General features: G+C 43.5%; 1 protein-coding gene across 1 annotated transcript in view; it reads right to left on the bottom strand.

Moving 5' to 3' along the window:
- SYT6 (synaptotagmin 6) overlaps positions 1–14,110 on the bottom strand; it is a gene marked incomplete at its 5' end in the record, with an annotated part of 35,894 nt that extends 21,784 nt beyond the window's left edge. Inside the window, one exon of the mRNA XM_084301734.1 lies at positions 13,957–14,110. Coding sequence (XP_084157860.1) covers positions 13,957–14,110 — 154 coding nt within the window. The remainder of the gene's footprint in view (positions 1–13,956) is intronic.
- Positions 14,111–15,724: the final 1,614 nt, after the last annotated feature.

The following is a 15,724-nucleotide window of genomic DNA, read 5'->3' as shown; positions in this document are numbered from 1 at the left end:
CAGCTGAGTTACCAAAGGGGATAATTAGTAAAGTCCAAACAGAAAATGATTAATAATATGACAAAGCCATGATTACAACAGTCTATTAACTGCAAGACAATACTGGTCTAATTGTGGCAACATTGACTTTTATTACTCTGAAGTAGCTTGCACTATCATTAAAGAGATTCACAGATAGCTCTGAGTTTAATGTGAAGAGTTATATTTAATATCTTAGGAGATGTAATTCAGCTTTCCTTCTACCCACTCCCCATACAGGAAACAAAATACCTTTGGTAGCTCTCTCACCACTCCAGCATCTATTAATCACTCCAGCTAACCATTGGATCTAAACAAAGCTTGAATACCATGAGTGAAAGTTCAAGGGGACTGAAAAAAATAAATATTCTGGGCTGAGGCCCAGAGTGGGGCCAGGCTCATGCTAGAAGAACTCAGCTTTCTACTGAGATTGGGTCCTGGCAACACTCATCACAGTTTTGGTCCCACAGCTCCTTTGCCATGCACAGACACTGACAAAGCCTTATCTTTCCAAGAGGAAATGGACTTATTTCCTGCAAGCGTTTCTTACTGGTAAGCTTTCGAACGGCCAATGGAAAATCTGAGCATCGGGGAGAGCTCTGACTGGTTTGTTTCCCACTAAGTTTCTTTCAGCTGAAAAACAATTAAACAAAACCCAGCTCTCGGCTATTCCAAACTATGACTTGGAGAATTCAATTTCTTGCCACAGCAAATGCTGCCTGGAGGAGCACCTACAGGACTATGACAAAGCCTGGAGGTATAGGGTGACAGTGTTGTGCCTTAACCTTTCTTTTGCTAACTGCATGCGTGGTTTTCCAGTATAATATATCAGCCATTGCTTATACCATGTGAGGAAGTATTTCCAGGCTTCTCTGTCCATTTCTGCTACATTTTTCTATTGCAACAGTGCTTTTGAGCATATATTGTTCTATTTCTGTAGGGCTTTGTTAGAAATCATGCATTCAAATGATGGATTAGTATGAGAGTTATTGCTAGAGAAGACAGGAAGCTCTGGGGCTACATCAGACCACATGAGGCACCACCAATTGCTGATCTAATTTTCTTGCCATTGAGAAGCATGAGCAATGTAAGTTTGATTAGCTGAGGCCTGGAAATTGGGCATGAAAAACTGTGGTGAATCTCAGACAACTGGCCGGGGTGGGGGGGCTAGATGGGCACACAGGACAACAGCAGGAGAAAAGGAAGAGGTTTACATTAAATCCTAGCTATGGGCATGTTTATTCAATAACACTGTTCAGCTTTGAAGCTTTACAGAGCTTCAAAGGAACAGGGAATGGATGGAACAGAAACCGAATGTTAAACCAGCACAGCTACACAGCATCTAGCAGAAGCAGAGCCAAAGACAAAACAAGAATTGCAACAGAGTAAGGGAACAACCCCTTCGGGAATACAGTTCAGAACAAAACCCAGAAGACACCATGGAGTAAAGCAGCAAGTAGAGCACTTTGTAACAGGAATTTTGAGATGGAAACTGGCTGTCTTATGAACTGTAAAATGCTTCAAATCAATGGATTTGATGAGTGAAATGAGCTGCAGTGCAGCAATGTGTAGCTCTCAGAGAGCTCCTTATCCCCTCTGCAAGCATGCCACAGGCGTGGGAATGGTGACAGAGCAAATAATAAAGACCAGGCTGTTCCTGTCACCTAGCACAGCTCCAGTTCTTGCAGCAGCAAGCAGCTCTTTTTAACAGAGCCTACAGCTAAGTGTGCACTGGGGTCTGCAGAAAACAGTTGTGAGAGGCAGTCATCGCAAACCTGCTCACTAATTGTCTCTGTTGGGAGAGTGTCCAACATGCCAGTGCTCTATCTGATTTCTTCATTGTCACATCTTCGGGTCCACTCACTGACATTTGGTTGTCATCTGAAATTTCGGTAACACCTCTTCTTGATTTATTGGCTATGTTCTCTAGGCAGCTTTGAGCTATAGGAGAATGTCCTGAAATGTTCTTGAACTAGAGAAGTCATTAACAGCTGCCACTTCAAAGGCTAACTGCCATCAATTTGCTTTTCACAGGTAGCCTAACAGCAGAGGAGCTAGATGTGTTGTGAAGCACTGCAGCAGGGAGTCCTGCTTAAATGAGATCACAAAGAACAAAGGTGTGGTCATTATCAATAGGAAAATATTTCATTGCGTTCTCAGCAGATTTTAAATAACTGGCTCAGAAAACAATTATGGAATGAGCAGAGCTTCTCTTGTCCTTCAGGTGCTATCTCATGCTGAGAGTTGCTTTCTTAGGCTCTCCAAACTGTTTATATCCTGGGACAAATCTGAGCAACGGCAACAAGAGTCAGGTGTCACCTACTGCTCTATCTGCATCTACTAGCACCCTGCTGAAACTAACAGGAGCTTGGCTGCTTATCAGGTTTCCCTAGAGAGAGAGAGAGAGCACTGCCCCACCTGAGGAAAGTGCAACTTCCTTAGAATATGTGGGGAAGAACCATGAAGTAATACAAATATTTGGCACTGTGACCAATACAGAACAAAATAAATAGGGTGTCCTTGTCTCTCGACAATATACATAAAGATTCACTGATTATTCCTCTTGTCTCTCCAAAGCAGCACAGTGTTATGAAATGCCCACAGAGCCCCTGAGAGACTACTGCACTCTTCAGGAGAGTTGATTGCTAAGACTCACAGGATGGATGGAAGATCTTTAATACACCATATACATTCCCAAGCCTTGAGTACACTTTACAAAGCTTTGCTAAGTGAAAGTAAGCAGCGTTTTCTGCTGCTGTTTGTTGCAGACCATGCGTAAATCTTGTTTTGTTACTCTAAGTCAATCACGGGTAAATCCAAAGACAGCACAATTGAAAATAACATGAAAGCAAGAAGACTTTTCAGATCATTTAATGTGAAAATTTTCGTCATAAAATTCACTATATGTTTAATAGTAAATTTCTTCCCTCTCAAACCGGCAGAGGGGCAGAAAGCCTCATGAGATGAATGTTGCAGATGTCATGAGAGGAACCATTGAAAGATATTTTGAAATGCCTCCTTTGAAGCTCTGCAAACCTAACCGTCCTCCTGCAGGCAGCTGAAAGGACATTTATTCTGTTCATGTGCTTCCCCAGTTCTTGGACACTGGGTCTAGCTCTATCAGCTTTCACCAGTTTCCACCTGCGATTATGGGCTCCACAGGAACCCAGACAGAGCCTCCTTGCCTTCTCTGCATGTCCCAGCTTCCTATCGGGTTATAGGAAGACAGAAACAGGAAGGCTCTAACTAGCTACGCCAAAGTTTCAGTCAGATAGAGAAAACTTCTTAAAAATTAATTTGCTGCTACCACAGGGTTCCTGCCATACAAGAGCTTATTGGAATGCAAACTATAGGCTTCAAAGGCAAGGATGAATCAGAAGCTATTTTGAGAGTAATTATATAAGATCATAAAATTCAAAATATCTCATTATTGCATGTTAAGTATGAAGACAACCTGTTTCAAAAGGCAAACTTGGAGGGAACCAGTGTTTCAAAAAACTAAGTCGAAGTGCAGAGAGCAATCTCATAATTCCAGTCCAGACAAAACTTTCTTCATTAAACAATGCCTTTTTTTTTTTCTTTTTTCTAAATGTCTACCATAATTCTTTAGGAGATGTGGTTCTATATCTGGGAGAACAACTAGAACAGAGAGAAAACTTCTTGCAGAGATTTGTTCCATTAGCAGCTTTACCAGTTATCTATATTGTTGTCCTAGAATTCAGATATCAGCTTATTAGTGACAGTGCTTGCAAGTCCCCCAATTTTATAAATTCCAGTTCCAATTATAATTAAGTAGAAAATATTTGAATAATACATTTGCACATGGAATAAAATTCTAGTCATTCTCTAACCCAGAATGAATTTTAGGCTATGTTATGTGGTCAGATACTCTCTACACTCTCTACAGATCCACGTTTTCCACATTTGCAGAGATTTACAGTGCTTTTTTTTTTTTTTTTACCAGTTTTGGGACTTGGTTAAAAATACAAATATACAGTGTTTTATTTCAGTCAGTCTGCAGTTTAAAATTTGGAGTTTAAAAAAAAAAAATAATAATAAGGAGGAGGGAATAGAAAGCCTAAATATGCAGTAATAGCAAGAAAAGCAGACAGGTTCCAAGTGGCATCCCTTCCTAAATACCCAAAATAATGAGAATACGGACACTTCAGCTGAGAGAAGCCTGCTGAAGCACTTTCATCACTTCAGATAAGTAACTCTTACCAGCTGACAAATGTTCAATAAACTCTGCTCAAGAACAAAAGGAAAATCTGGATGCTGCAGCATGGATGCCCCAGGAGATAAGGGAACAGTGACATTAAGAGGAGACTTCAGCCAAACCACTTGGAGACTGTCAGAGTGCCTGCCCCAGCAACAAGGCTCCTTATCCCCCACACTCCATGTCAGCAAGGACATCAGCAAGGGGACAATATAGGAGCAGAGCCAATCACCTCTTCTGTCACACCCCTGGGCACTTCTTGGAGGAACTGCCAGAAGACCGAAGAAACAAGAAGCCCATAAACTCTGAATGAAACCAGCTAAGCAAAGCAAGGAAGCTCTGTCCCTGCTTTTATGCTGAAAGGTCAGGGACACAAATCTGCAATGTTCTCAGCACCCTCCCTGGTTTGGGCACAGCTCCAGCTTTTCCATATGTTTACACCACATTATGCCACTTGGTTCTTATTGCCTGTACTGGGAGAGACACAGCCATGAATGCCAGCATAGTATCAGTTTTTGTGTGATTATTGCAAGGGATTCTAGATGAAACAGAAGATATTTGTTCAGGCTCCTCTCCCACAGGATTTCTCACACCCTGCAGAGGGCAAGCTTGACCAGAAGTATCTCCTGGAGACAGAGCACAGTGTGACCTGTCATGAAGTCCAGTACGACCTGAGCTCACCAGCAATGTCAGCCTATGTAGTCACTGCAGACCTCAATAGCATCCCTTCCAGAGGAACCAGCATGGGTCAGGAGTGCTGTGTACTCTCCCCAGCTGCACCAGGAGTCTGACTGTTTTATGCAAAAGGGACTGTCAAACCATTCAACCACACAGGCTCAATTTGCAAAACTTTCACGAGCCTCCACTCTTCTCCCTTCCTCCTTGCTTTCTGCTGAGGAAAGGTATTCTCTGGTTACTTACTCACAAGTGATTCAGACTTTCCCTCCAGACTGCATCAAAGGCATGCTTGTTTCTCAAACTTTTGTTGGCATGTGCAACCAGAAGTGGAACTTTGAGATGTCAGCAATGTTCGTTTCTATTATCAAAAGTGACAAAAAATAGAAAAAAAAAATGTTCCAAACTGAAGGAAACATTCCCCAGTGATTTTGGTCGTTTTGTGTCTTAATCAGCTGTTCTCTAGGGTATTATAAATGAGATAGTAACAGTTGTCATTGCTTTATGCCTAACTGATGACAATCTAATGAACTATTATAAGCCACACTGCATATAATTATAGTACATAGCTGTGTGCTAATCCCATGACATTTTATCACAATATGCTGTAGCAACATCTGTAAATGACTCAGTAGTGCTGAACACACACGTGATCCCCTGGGCTGAGGTTACATCTCCAACCCTGAGTGTCATCTTCCCCCTGCGATGTGACCTCTCTACAGAGGACCTAAGCTGAGCATGCAAGTGCCAGGGAGGCTGTTCAATACAAGGCACATCTTTGTCCAGAACTCCTGAAGCTCAGCAAAGCTAAGCAGACAGTAAAATACCATCTTATGGACCCTTCTCAGATGCAGAAATATGGCTTCATTTCAAGATGTGATGTAAACAAAACAAGCAGAAGGTTTTCACTATCATTCTCTCTCCCATAAGTTACCAAAGACCCTGGACATTAAAATTACTCTTCAAAGAATTGGTCAAAGCTACAGCTGTTGTGAGGTAACATCAGAGAGGCTGGGGACAGCTGTGCTCGTTGCCCAGGCTCACAGCAGCAGTCGTGCTCTGACTCCATTTTGATTCAAAAAAGAAAAAACACAAAGCCAGCCTGTCCTGAAACATCTCAACAAAAGTGTGATCAGAAAGAGAACCAGGGTCTCCTTCATCCCACTCTGCAGCCTCAGAACATGAATCCTGAGCAGCAGGAAGCAAACACTGATTGCCAGTGCAACACAGACCCTCCAGCAGGACCTGGGGCCATGCAGGGAGACACAGCCCAAGCATCAGAAGAAGCAGAGATCTACGGTGCACAAAGCACTCTTGACCCTAAGCCTGGGACAAGGTAGCCTGGAAAGCTGTCTGGAGGCTTTGCTTCAGCACTGTGAGCACTGCCACTTCCGCCAGCCCCTCCAGAGCAAAGGCACTCCTCAACTACCTGAACACACCTGGAAGAGCTTTAATTACCTGGACCCATCCTATAGTAAACCCCTTCAGAGCAGGAGAAATGCAGGACTCATGCAAACTCCCCTGGCCACATGTGCCGGAAAGACTGGAAAATACACAGATCCATGTTCCTGAGAGGTCAGGTTGCCAGTTAAATCCATCTAGACCCAGCATGAGCATGTAAGCCTATGTCTTCCCTCTTTCCCCCTCTCTCAGCTTGTCACTGCTAACAGCTGGCAGATGACAGACAGCCTGGTCTGCATGGCAGAAGAGCACTGAGCTGTTTGGAACAGTGTCTGCAGGACACAGAGCAGCCAAGAGGATCCCCCAGTCACCTCCCTGCCTGGGACCAGCTGCTCTGTGCAGAGACCCTGTGCTGCCCTGCTCATAATGCAGCAATGATGGAAGCAGCACTGCTTTGTTCAAGAGGCAGAGGAGCTGACTCTTGGCTGTGCTGAATGATCAGGGAACTTCCTCCCTGAATGGCTCTGCTCCTGTCATTAGCTGCTGCTGCTGCTTCCATTAGCTTGTAACAAAGACAGCGATCTTTAACCCCTAAAATGTACCACACGGCAGTCACCATGCAGGCTGGACTGCCTGATCCCTCAGATTTTTTAAAGGGATTCTGAGCTTCTTTTTCCCTTTTCCAACGGCTCATCTCATTCCATGCCATGCACCATAAAATCCTTTTAGCATGATCATTTTGACCAGAGAGCAGATTCAGAACCGAGCTCAGATATCTCTGAGCAAATACATGCAGACATCCAAGAGATAAAGTGGTGAGTGTGGAAAGAATATATTTAAAGAGGTGCTTTCTGTACTTATCTAATGCTGTGTTGTTACAAGTGTACATACATTTCTTTGCAGCAGTTACAAACGTGTATAGAAAATCAGAGTAATACTTATATCACCAAAGATACAAGTGTGCTAGAATTTCTGGGCAATTATTATCCAATGGAACCAAATACTCTGGAAGTGTATGATGTTTTGATGTCTTTGAAAGGGCTTCTATGAACTGAGCTTCTGGCATCCTGCCTTTAGTCTTTGTTACATATTTTTCTATGATGTTGTCAAACACTACCCTGCTACAGCATAACAAACTGAACTAAAATATAAGTGGCCTTAATTATTATCTGCAGTTTCACAATGCACAAGACACCCTTCAGGATAACTTTTTTTTTTTTTTTTTTCCCCCATAGAAAATTTAACGTACAGTCTCTCCAAATATCCCTCCTCTGTCCTTTTAGGATGCCATTTTGCTGTGCACAAGTATAATTAAAGACAATGCATGGCAGAGAGACAAATCACATCTTTCTCAAACAACTGCCATCATAAGTGACTGTTATATTAGTGAGTCTACTGAAGTGAAACAATAAGGGCTGTTACAGACAAGCTTCTCCTTTCTACATTATACAGAGAGGAAAAAAAAACATATATTATCACCTCTGAATAAGAAATAACAAATATTAAACCTAGAAAAAGCTGCTTAACCAACATGAGATAGAAACATGGGGTCAAAGAAGAATATGAGCATACCTAGAAATGTGAACAGTAAGACGAAGAAACAGGTAAGAAAAACAAGGATAGCTGAAACTATACTTAAATGAAAAATTATTTCAGAACTGAGATCCAGGTGTGGTTCTAGTTTTACCTCTGAACAATGAATGAGAACATGTGAAACCATGTGAATGTAAGTGAATACACGGTATATGCAGCAGGCTGTACACATTGCACTGTTACGACTTCAGCAAAGCAAAGATGTCAAGCAACAAACACCTGCAAACATAAAAATACCAGCTTCTCAGAATCATCCTGCAAAACAGTGGAGAAGATCAGAGTAAGAATATGCCCTGATTTGAACTAGCCAAAAGCACATGCTTGGTCTTGGTGAAACAGGGAAAACACTGAAAGCAAAAGAAAATGTTTCAATGGCAAAGGCAGAAACCTCTGTAGTAAATCTTTGCTAAGGAAAAGAGGCTCCATATTATGAAAAAGGGGAAAAAAATAATAAAGTAACTTCAGAAATGTGGACTTACCAGAGAGATATCTGTTCTTCAGCTCAATCCGTGGTCACTGTCCTCAGCCTGCTCACACACACAATTAACACCAGCAGCAATCTGGCTGCCTGTTTCTATGGAGTTTTAGATTCTGATCCCTGACTATGCATGAGGCTACTGCAGCTGCACAGGAATAGGCTCTGAGGTCCGCAAAAAAACCTATAAACATAATCAGCTTCCCTGTACTGCTTCAAGAATGAATCAACCAACAGCAATTAAGCAGATTCAAACCTGCAGCTATGCAGAGATGTACTTACAAAGCTCCTAAACACACGCACTCCACACAGCTCTATAGGTGCATTTTATTTATCAGGACCATCGCAGTGCATAGACAGAGCCAGCTGTAAAGTCATAAATATACACACTGCATATAAACATATATTCATAGACTGGCTATATAATCATTTTTGCTACATTTTTGCTGCAGGTTTTGACCTTATTTTAATATAGTTGTAAACCTCCCACTGGTAGCAAGGTTTGAACCTGACACCTTCAGGATCAGAGCACAAAGCTGTTTTACTTGAGCTAAAGAGCAAATCTGCTGCATGCAGCTCTTGCTGTTTCCATTTCTGCTGGTGGACCAGGCACTCACAGAGGAAAGCAAAATCAATTTTGCAAGTGCATTACTCTGTGATAAGAAAGATCTTTGCCTGTAGGTGCTTCTACTTGCATGCTTGGCCTCTGGAAACATAAGCTTCAGTGATTAATATTAGTTTTGCCTGGGTGACTTTGAACATGTTCACTGTTATGGCACCATATTTACTTAAAATACACTTTAACAGTGATTCAGAGAAGTGTGTTATTACAGCCAATAAGTAAATTCAAAAATTGCCCATATTTTATAGCTTGTGGCCACAGGCATCCCACATCAGTGAATGGACATGCCATCAATTTTCCCATTAGTCAAAGCATCCTATCAAGAGATAATTTTTTCCAAGAAAAATATTTCAGAAGCAATTTCTCCATATAAAAATGTTCATTTGCCATCAGCATTCCTGCAATGAAAAACCCTGTATTGCACAAAAATTCAGCCCTTTTTCTGCCTGCAGCAGGAACATTTATGTACATGTGGGTTTAACATTTTAATAGTATTTGTAAAGTGCCAGGAGGGTATTCATTGCTGTACAAGATGTGCTGTCTACATCATGAAGTTTAAAAAGAATAGTTCACACAAAGGGCAAAATGCTAAATATGCACTGAATTATTGCAGGATTAGAGCTCGGAAGGATAGCTGACAAAGTGTGCTGGGAAATGTTATCTTAAAGACTCCTCTGTTTTTGCATTTTCCCCAGTTGTCCTTTTTCTTCCTCTAGCTTCATCTCTAGTACCCTGTGCTAGGAAAGCATTTTGCTGAGGAGAATCAATGCATAAGGAAGGGTCTGAGGAGGCTACACACGCTGTGCTGACATCAACAGGGGCAGTGCACACAACCCCACAGTGACTCTGCGTACAGACTGCAACACATCTGCACAGCACCTACATAGTGTAGCCTATACTTATTGTACAGGACATTGAAGCTTTTGACAAATTGATACAATGAGGGAAAATAAATTAAAAAAAAAAAAAATTAAAAAAAAAGGTGCTGGATGTGCTCAGGTCCTGGTGTAAATTCCTTTCCACATCACACCCACACTCCCTCCTTTAAAGTCAGCAAGCATCACAAGTCACAGACTCCAGTCATGCTCCACCAGCTCTGCATGTTCACTTCAGAATGATCATTTTGTTTTTAAATCCCTCTGTGGACTCAAGCTCCCAACTTGTGTGCTGCCCCCTGCCTGGCACGACCCCCAGCATGGGTGTGCAGCCTCTGTCCGCAGTCAGGCCCAGCACCACGCACCTGTGGGGAGCAGGATCTGATTCCAGCAAACACTGGGAGTGAACCAGTACCATGATTCAGCCCAAATTCAGTGGCAGCCTGACCATGCAGATGAGCCCATAGCACCCTTCATGGTGGCAAGAGATGGCAAGGAGTGATGCCATGCTCACTGCCCAGGGGTACTGGCAGGCTGGAGCAGGGCTGCTTGCAGGAGAGGCCATGGGCTCCATCCCCTAGGAGCAATCCCAGATGCGAGCAGTCAGCAGAGTGCATGTGCTGCCTGCTGCCCCAGGGGCTCCTAGCAGGCCCTGGAGAGTGGGATTTGGCACCCTGCTCCCCAAAGCCCCTGGAATCTGCTGCACTCCAGCAAGCAGCTCCTCTCCTACAGGCAGGGGCATCAGGCCACGTGCAGTAGCCCACCGTGTCCAACAGCACTGCCCTGGGGTCTGGAGCATGGGTTCCCCCGCAGGGCTGTCCAAGTACTTCACCCTTCAACAGGGCTTTTCCACGAATGATCTCGGTGAGCTCTGCAAACCTAGAGGACTTGCTGCAGCTCCAGGGCAGAGAACCGATGTATCCATTTCTTTAAGGCACATCACTGCAATGGTAAATGTTGTCTCTATATCACAGGCATCTCCGCTGCCTACAGCTTGTGCCTGCTTGCTAGTCACACTCACAGCATCGCTGCACAACAGGTGAGGACTGGCAGGGAAGAGAGCTATCAGATGGGGTGAGCTACAGGGGAGATTTTAGATAAACACAACAAAAGGATGATGCCTCTTGCTCGATCTCAGGGCCCACAGCCAGGAGATCAGTTCTATTCCTGGCACTGCCACTGGCCAAACTGCAGGCAAACACTCACCCTCACATACCACTGATGCATCATTACCAGTACCTTCCTCATCCAAATACCTTATTTTTCTGACATACTTAGCTACTGGGTTACTAGCCAGCAGCAGCCTGCAATGCTCCTTTGTTGGTATACAATACCATATGGCATGCTAAAGAAATACTGCAGCTACATTTCTGTTATTGACTAAGTAGGGGAGTCAGCTATTACATAACCTGAACTACAGAGAGTAGGGAAGCATCTACTTTATACACGCTATCACTTTTCAGATCCAATTCAAAATGCTTTCAACAGAACTATCACTGCATAAAACCAGAGTTGCACGTTTCAACATATTCTCACATAAACCATTACATATTATTTTTGTATTCGCAGTTCTTATCCACAGTCAGATACAGTTCAAGAAGGCTACTGATACTCTGTTAGTTTCTTTGCAAATCCACAGCATTCCCAGAAGATAATGCTCTCTCTTAATACTTGAAAGATATCAAAAAAGCAAATCACCTTGCAGGGTCTAATGGCAAACAGCCTTGCAGAAGCAGCTCTGTCTCCCTGACTGGGGAGCATTAGTGCTTTCATCTGCCTGCTTGCCAGCAATGCAAGCTTCATGGGGACAGCTGCCAACCTGAGCTGATTTATCCATCACCTAATAGATTAACCCAGGAGGTAACAAACTGATGGAAAAGTCCTTTAATTCACACAATGATGACAGAGAGGGTCAATTTTTTGCCAGAAAACATTACACCCAGGTTACCATGGTTGTGCAGTCCAACACTGGGAACACCTCAGCAGGATCCAGCACTTGTGCTGCACTGCTCCTCCTCTGACTTTCCTGTTGGGATCGATACAGCGCCTTATCTCAAAGTCTTATCACTGCTCATCTTTGTACAACATCAGTTTTTATTTGCACATCTTTATGCATAAGAGCTCACCAGATCTGAACATAGGAGTCCAGGTGGCTGATAGCAAATTTGCTTAACATAAGCCTTCAGCGGAAAAGGGACAAAGCACAAATGCAGATAATTAGATACACATACAGACACTAATGGGAAAGGTTATCTTACCACCACAGTCAACAACATTAGTTAATGCTTAGTGCAAACAGATGTGTTTCCCTTGCTGGAGCAGTTTTACATCTAGGCATCTCAGAAATACTAGTACCTATTGGGCCTAAACAGTGTCCTCAGTGCTGTCTAGACATAAAAATGGGCCCTGTCATGCAGAGCAGAGACAGCAGTACTAGCTGTTAATGCACCCAGTGCAGTCAGTCAGCCCAGCATAGAGCCCAGCACAGAGCACTGGGACAGAGGCTGGTACTTAAACCAGAGATCAGAGCAAATGTTTGGAGCTGTTAAAGGGATATGATGATGTGATTGTGACCTGAAAATAGACTAATGAGATCCTTAACAGACTGCATAAACAATTGCAGGCCCCTATCTGTCTTATCAGTCTAGGCAGAGCAACAGCTGTACAGGTATTCCTGCTGCATACTGTCAAGAAAACATTAATTTGGGACCAAGGTTAAAAAAAAATAGGTAACAATGCAGAAAGTTATTTGCAATAGAGAAAACAGCTTCACTGGATGCAGCACAACTGTAGTACCAGCAGAGATAAGAGGCCTCCAGAAGAAGCAGATATAAAGCAAAGACATTTTAAGATGACAAGTTACAGGAGGAGTGGAATGTGAAATGAAGGTGTTAGGCCTAACATACTGGCAAAACAGTAGAAGAAGCAGTGCTACAAGCAAACAGATGGCAGAACCCCAGAGAAAGCAGAGAGCTGTCAGTGTGTCCTGGTGCCAGTCATGTCCTGGTGCGTGAGACACTGGCAGGAAGGAACTGAAGCGAGGTGACACAACGAGCCTTGGGCAGGAACTGATGGGCTGCAGTGCTATGCCCGGGCTCTGCACAGGTGTCCTCAGGTGGGGAGATTAAAAGCTTCTGAAAACTTATGCCATGAAACCAGGCCGGGTTAGTAGATTATTATCTACAGAAACCTTAAAATAAGTGTCAGCTAGTTACAAAAGTAAATAAATAAATAAATGAATAAGCGCTCTGCACAAATGATCTAATACACAAACAACTTAGAGAATGTTATCAATAATGCTAAAAAGCATTTTGTTTGTTTGGTTTTTGCTCCTCAGGGTGTGACCCTGGGATGTAAATTCCCTCTGCAAATGTCTTTAAGTTACAGGCAGGAGCAGACCTCTCAGGAACAAGAAGCTGTGATCAGAAGCGTACAGAAAATTAACCACATTCCGATAAAGAAATTCCTCTTTACTTTTAGAGCCCTATACTGCTCTTAGTCCATTGCTGAAATGCTGGTGTGTCTCTCTAGCTCTACAAGCTGATGAGGACAACCTTCAGGTGATTCTTAGGGACACTAAAAGAAATACATGAAAGTACATTAAGATTCCCTATTTGTTTTAAAATAAAAATAAAAATAAAAATCCATGCAAATCCTTGCTTTTCTTAAGCTGGGATAACAACAATTTGTTCCTGGCATCTGTTTCTTAAATAGGCTTTTTATTACTTTTTGCTTTATACAGGACAGGAGCCTAGGTTTTTAATAAAATGTGGAACTTTCACAGAACTTTATATTATTAACCATCTCTCCACCAGCACTTCCCCTGTCTGTCTTCTCAGTACAGCTATCCCCACCAGGTTACACTGGTTCACATCAACAGGGTAAGTAGTACTCGCACCAAAAGCTCAGATGAGGAACATGTAAAGGAAAATAATGACACAGATATGTGTGCTGAGACCATTTCCCCTCAGGTTCCAACAATGAGCTTGCAAACATTTCCTACCCTTTGCAATAGTCCTCCTGCCTCTGGCTGTTTGCAGTCACAAGCATTGCTCAAGCACACAGGACCAGAGTACTGTACCTGGCTCGGTGATACTCAGGCTCTGGTCTGAAGGCAGAAGGAGGAATTCCCTGCAAGCATCCAGGTCCAGGCTAGGCAGGCTTTTCTTCCGGCATAGCCCGCTGACAATGTGAACTGCCTTCTGACAGCGGCTGTCATCCTTGGTGCCGCTCATCTCCCAGACTGCATCCTCTGCTGTCCCCCCTGGCTGTCTAAGAAAGTCAAACTAAGAGAAGAAGGTTTGCTTATTTTTAATCACACCAGTACCACCCTTTGGCATGGCAGCACCTCAAGGGACACCCTGCGCATCTCTAGCTCTACAAACCCTCCTCAGCATTCAGACCAGTGGGTCAGACTCCAGAAATCTCAGCTCGCTGCAGCCCTGCCGTGCTCCTGACAGTCTATTGCCTCTGAGATCAGATCTCTGTTTACTGCCAAGGCGTGTTCCAGACAAAGAACCTCCTACTAAATTCAGTTTCATCCCCTCCATACTATGTTTTTAAAGCTGTAGCCCAGATAATTCCACTTAACCCTTCCATTGCTGGCCTCCCTTTTTCTCAGTTCTCCAGAGGCACAGTTTCAAATCCCAGCCCCAGAGCAATTTTACTGAAGAGTGAATGCTCTGAGGACAGCACATCGTCAGGCCAGAGAAACAAGTGTTCCCATGAACACTGCACAAACTATTAGAACTGCTAAAGATAACAAAAGCAGTAGGTTTTATTGATTTGTTTGTACCAGTCATAGTATGACAGGCTGCAGATGGCCATGAAGATTGAGAATGCTGTTGCATTTCATAATTTATTGTTTGTTTTTCTTTAACTTATTTTCTGTAACTTTTTTTTTTTTTTTTAATTATTTCTGTTGTAACTTAGCAGACAGGTCATGCCATGCAACAGAGCATTTGACAGGCATGAGAAAAGAAGAAATTGTATAACAGGCAATTACAATTATATTCAGCAGAATGATTTCTTGCAGTCTCTGGAGCAGAGTAGCTCGTACAGATATAATGAGAGCACTGGAGAGAGAGAGAGCTAAAGCTGCACAGGTCCCTCAGCCCCACATCACAACAGGGTATGTTTAAGATTAATGCCATTGTGTTTATTTTCTCTGTTAATTACTTGCTGAAGTGCTTTGAGCTATCATACTATATGAGTCCCAGGAGTTACACAAGCACCCAAGCAGCACTAGGAGCACAGATCCTCCAGCCCAGCCACACAGGCTCATGCAAGTCAGCAAATCTCCCAGGAGCTCAGTCCTGAAATTCCAGGCAGGGAACACCAGGACCTACCCCAGCTGTCCCTTGTGCAGCTTTCTCCTGCCAGGTCCCTTCCCATTTCCACTCTCTTGTGGCCAGCCTGGGGGCAAGCACCACATTACAGGCACAGGGCACCAGGAAGCTGGTGCTGCCCAGCACCTCAGGATTGCCCCACCACTGCCCCGTGCCTCTCCCACACACTGGGCAGGACCAGCATCCCCTTCCACCTGGAGCAGCTGAGGTGCACATGCCACCCATACACGGAAAGGCATTGGCTCCAACATCCATGTGCAGCTGCAGACGGGACCGTCCTGGTTACACCAGTCCTTCCTGACTCCTTGCCCAGACTGATGTGTTTTGGGCATCTCACCATCGCTATCTGGCTGCAGGTTTCCACCACAGTGCTTTATTCAGCACAGCAACCTCTATCTGGCAAAAGCAACTTACCTACTAAGGAATTCTTCTTTCAAAAAACTTCTGTTGCCATAACAACGTCTGAAATCTTTTATTAAGACAGCAATATCCTGCAGCTGG

The sequence above is a fragment of the Netta rufina genome (genome assembly GCF_964035555.1).
Source record: "Netta rufina genome assembly, chromosome: 26".
NCBI classification, from domain to species: domain Eukaryota; kingdom Metazoa; phylum Chordata; class Aves; order Anseriformes; family Anatidae; genus Netta; species Netta rufina.
Note: the sequence above shows the minus strand (reverse complement) of the source record. Positions and strands in the feature narration are given on the sequence as shown.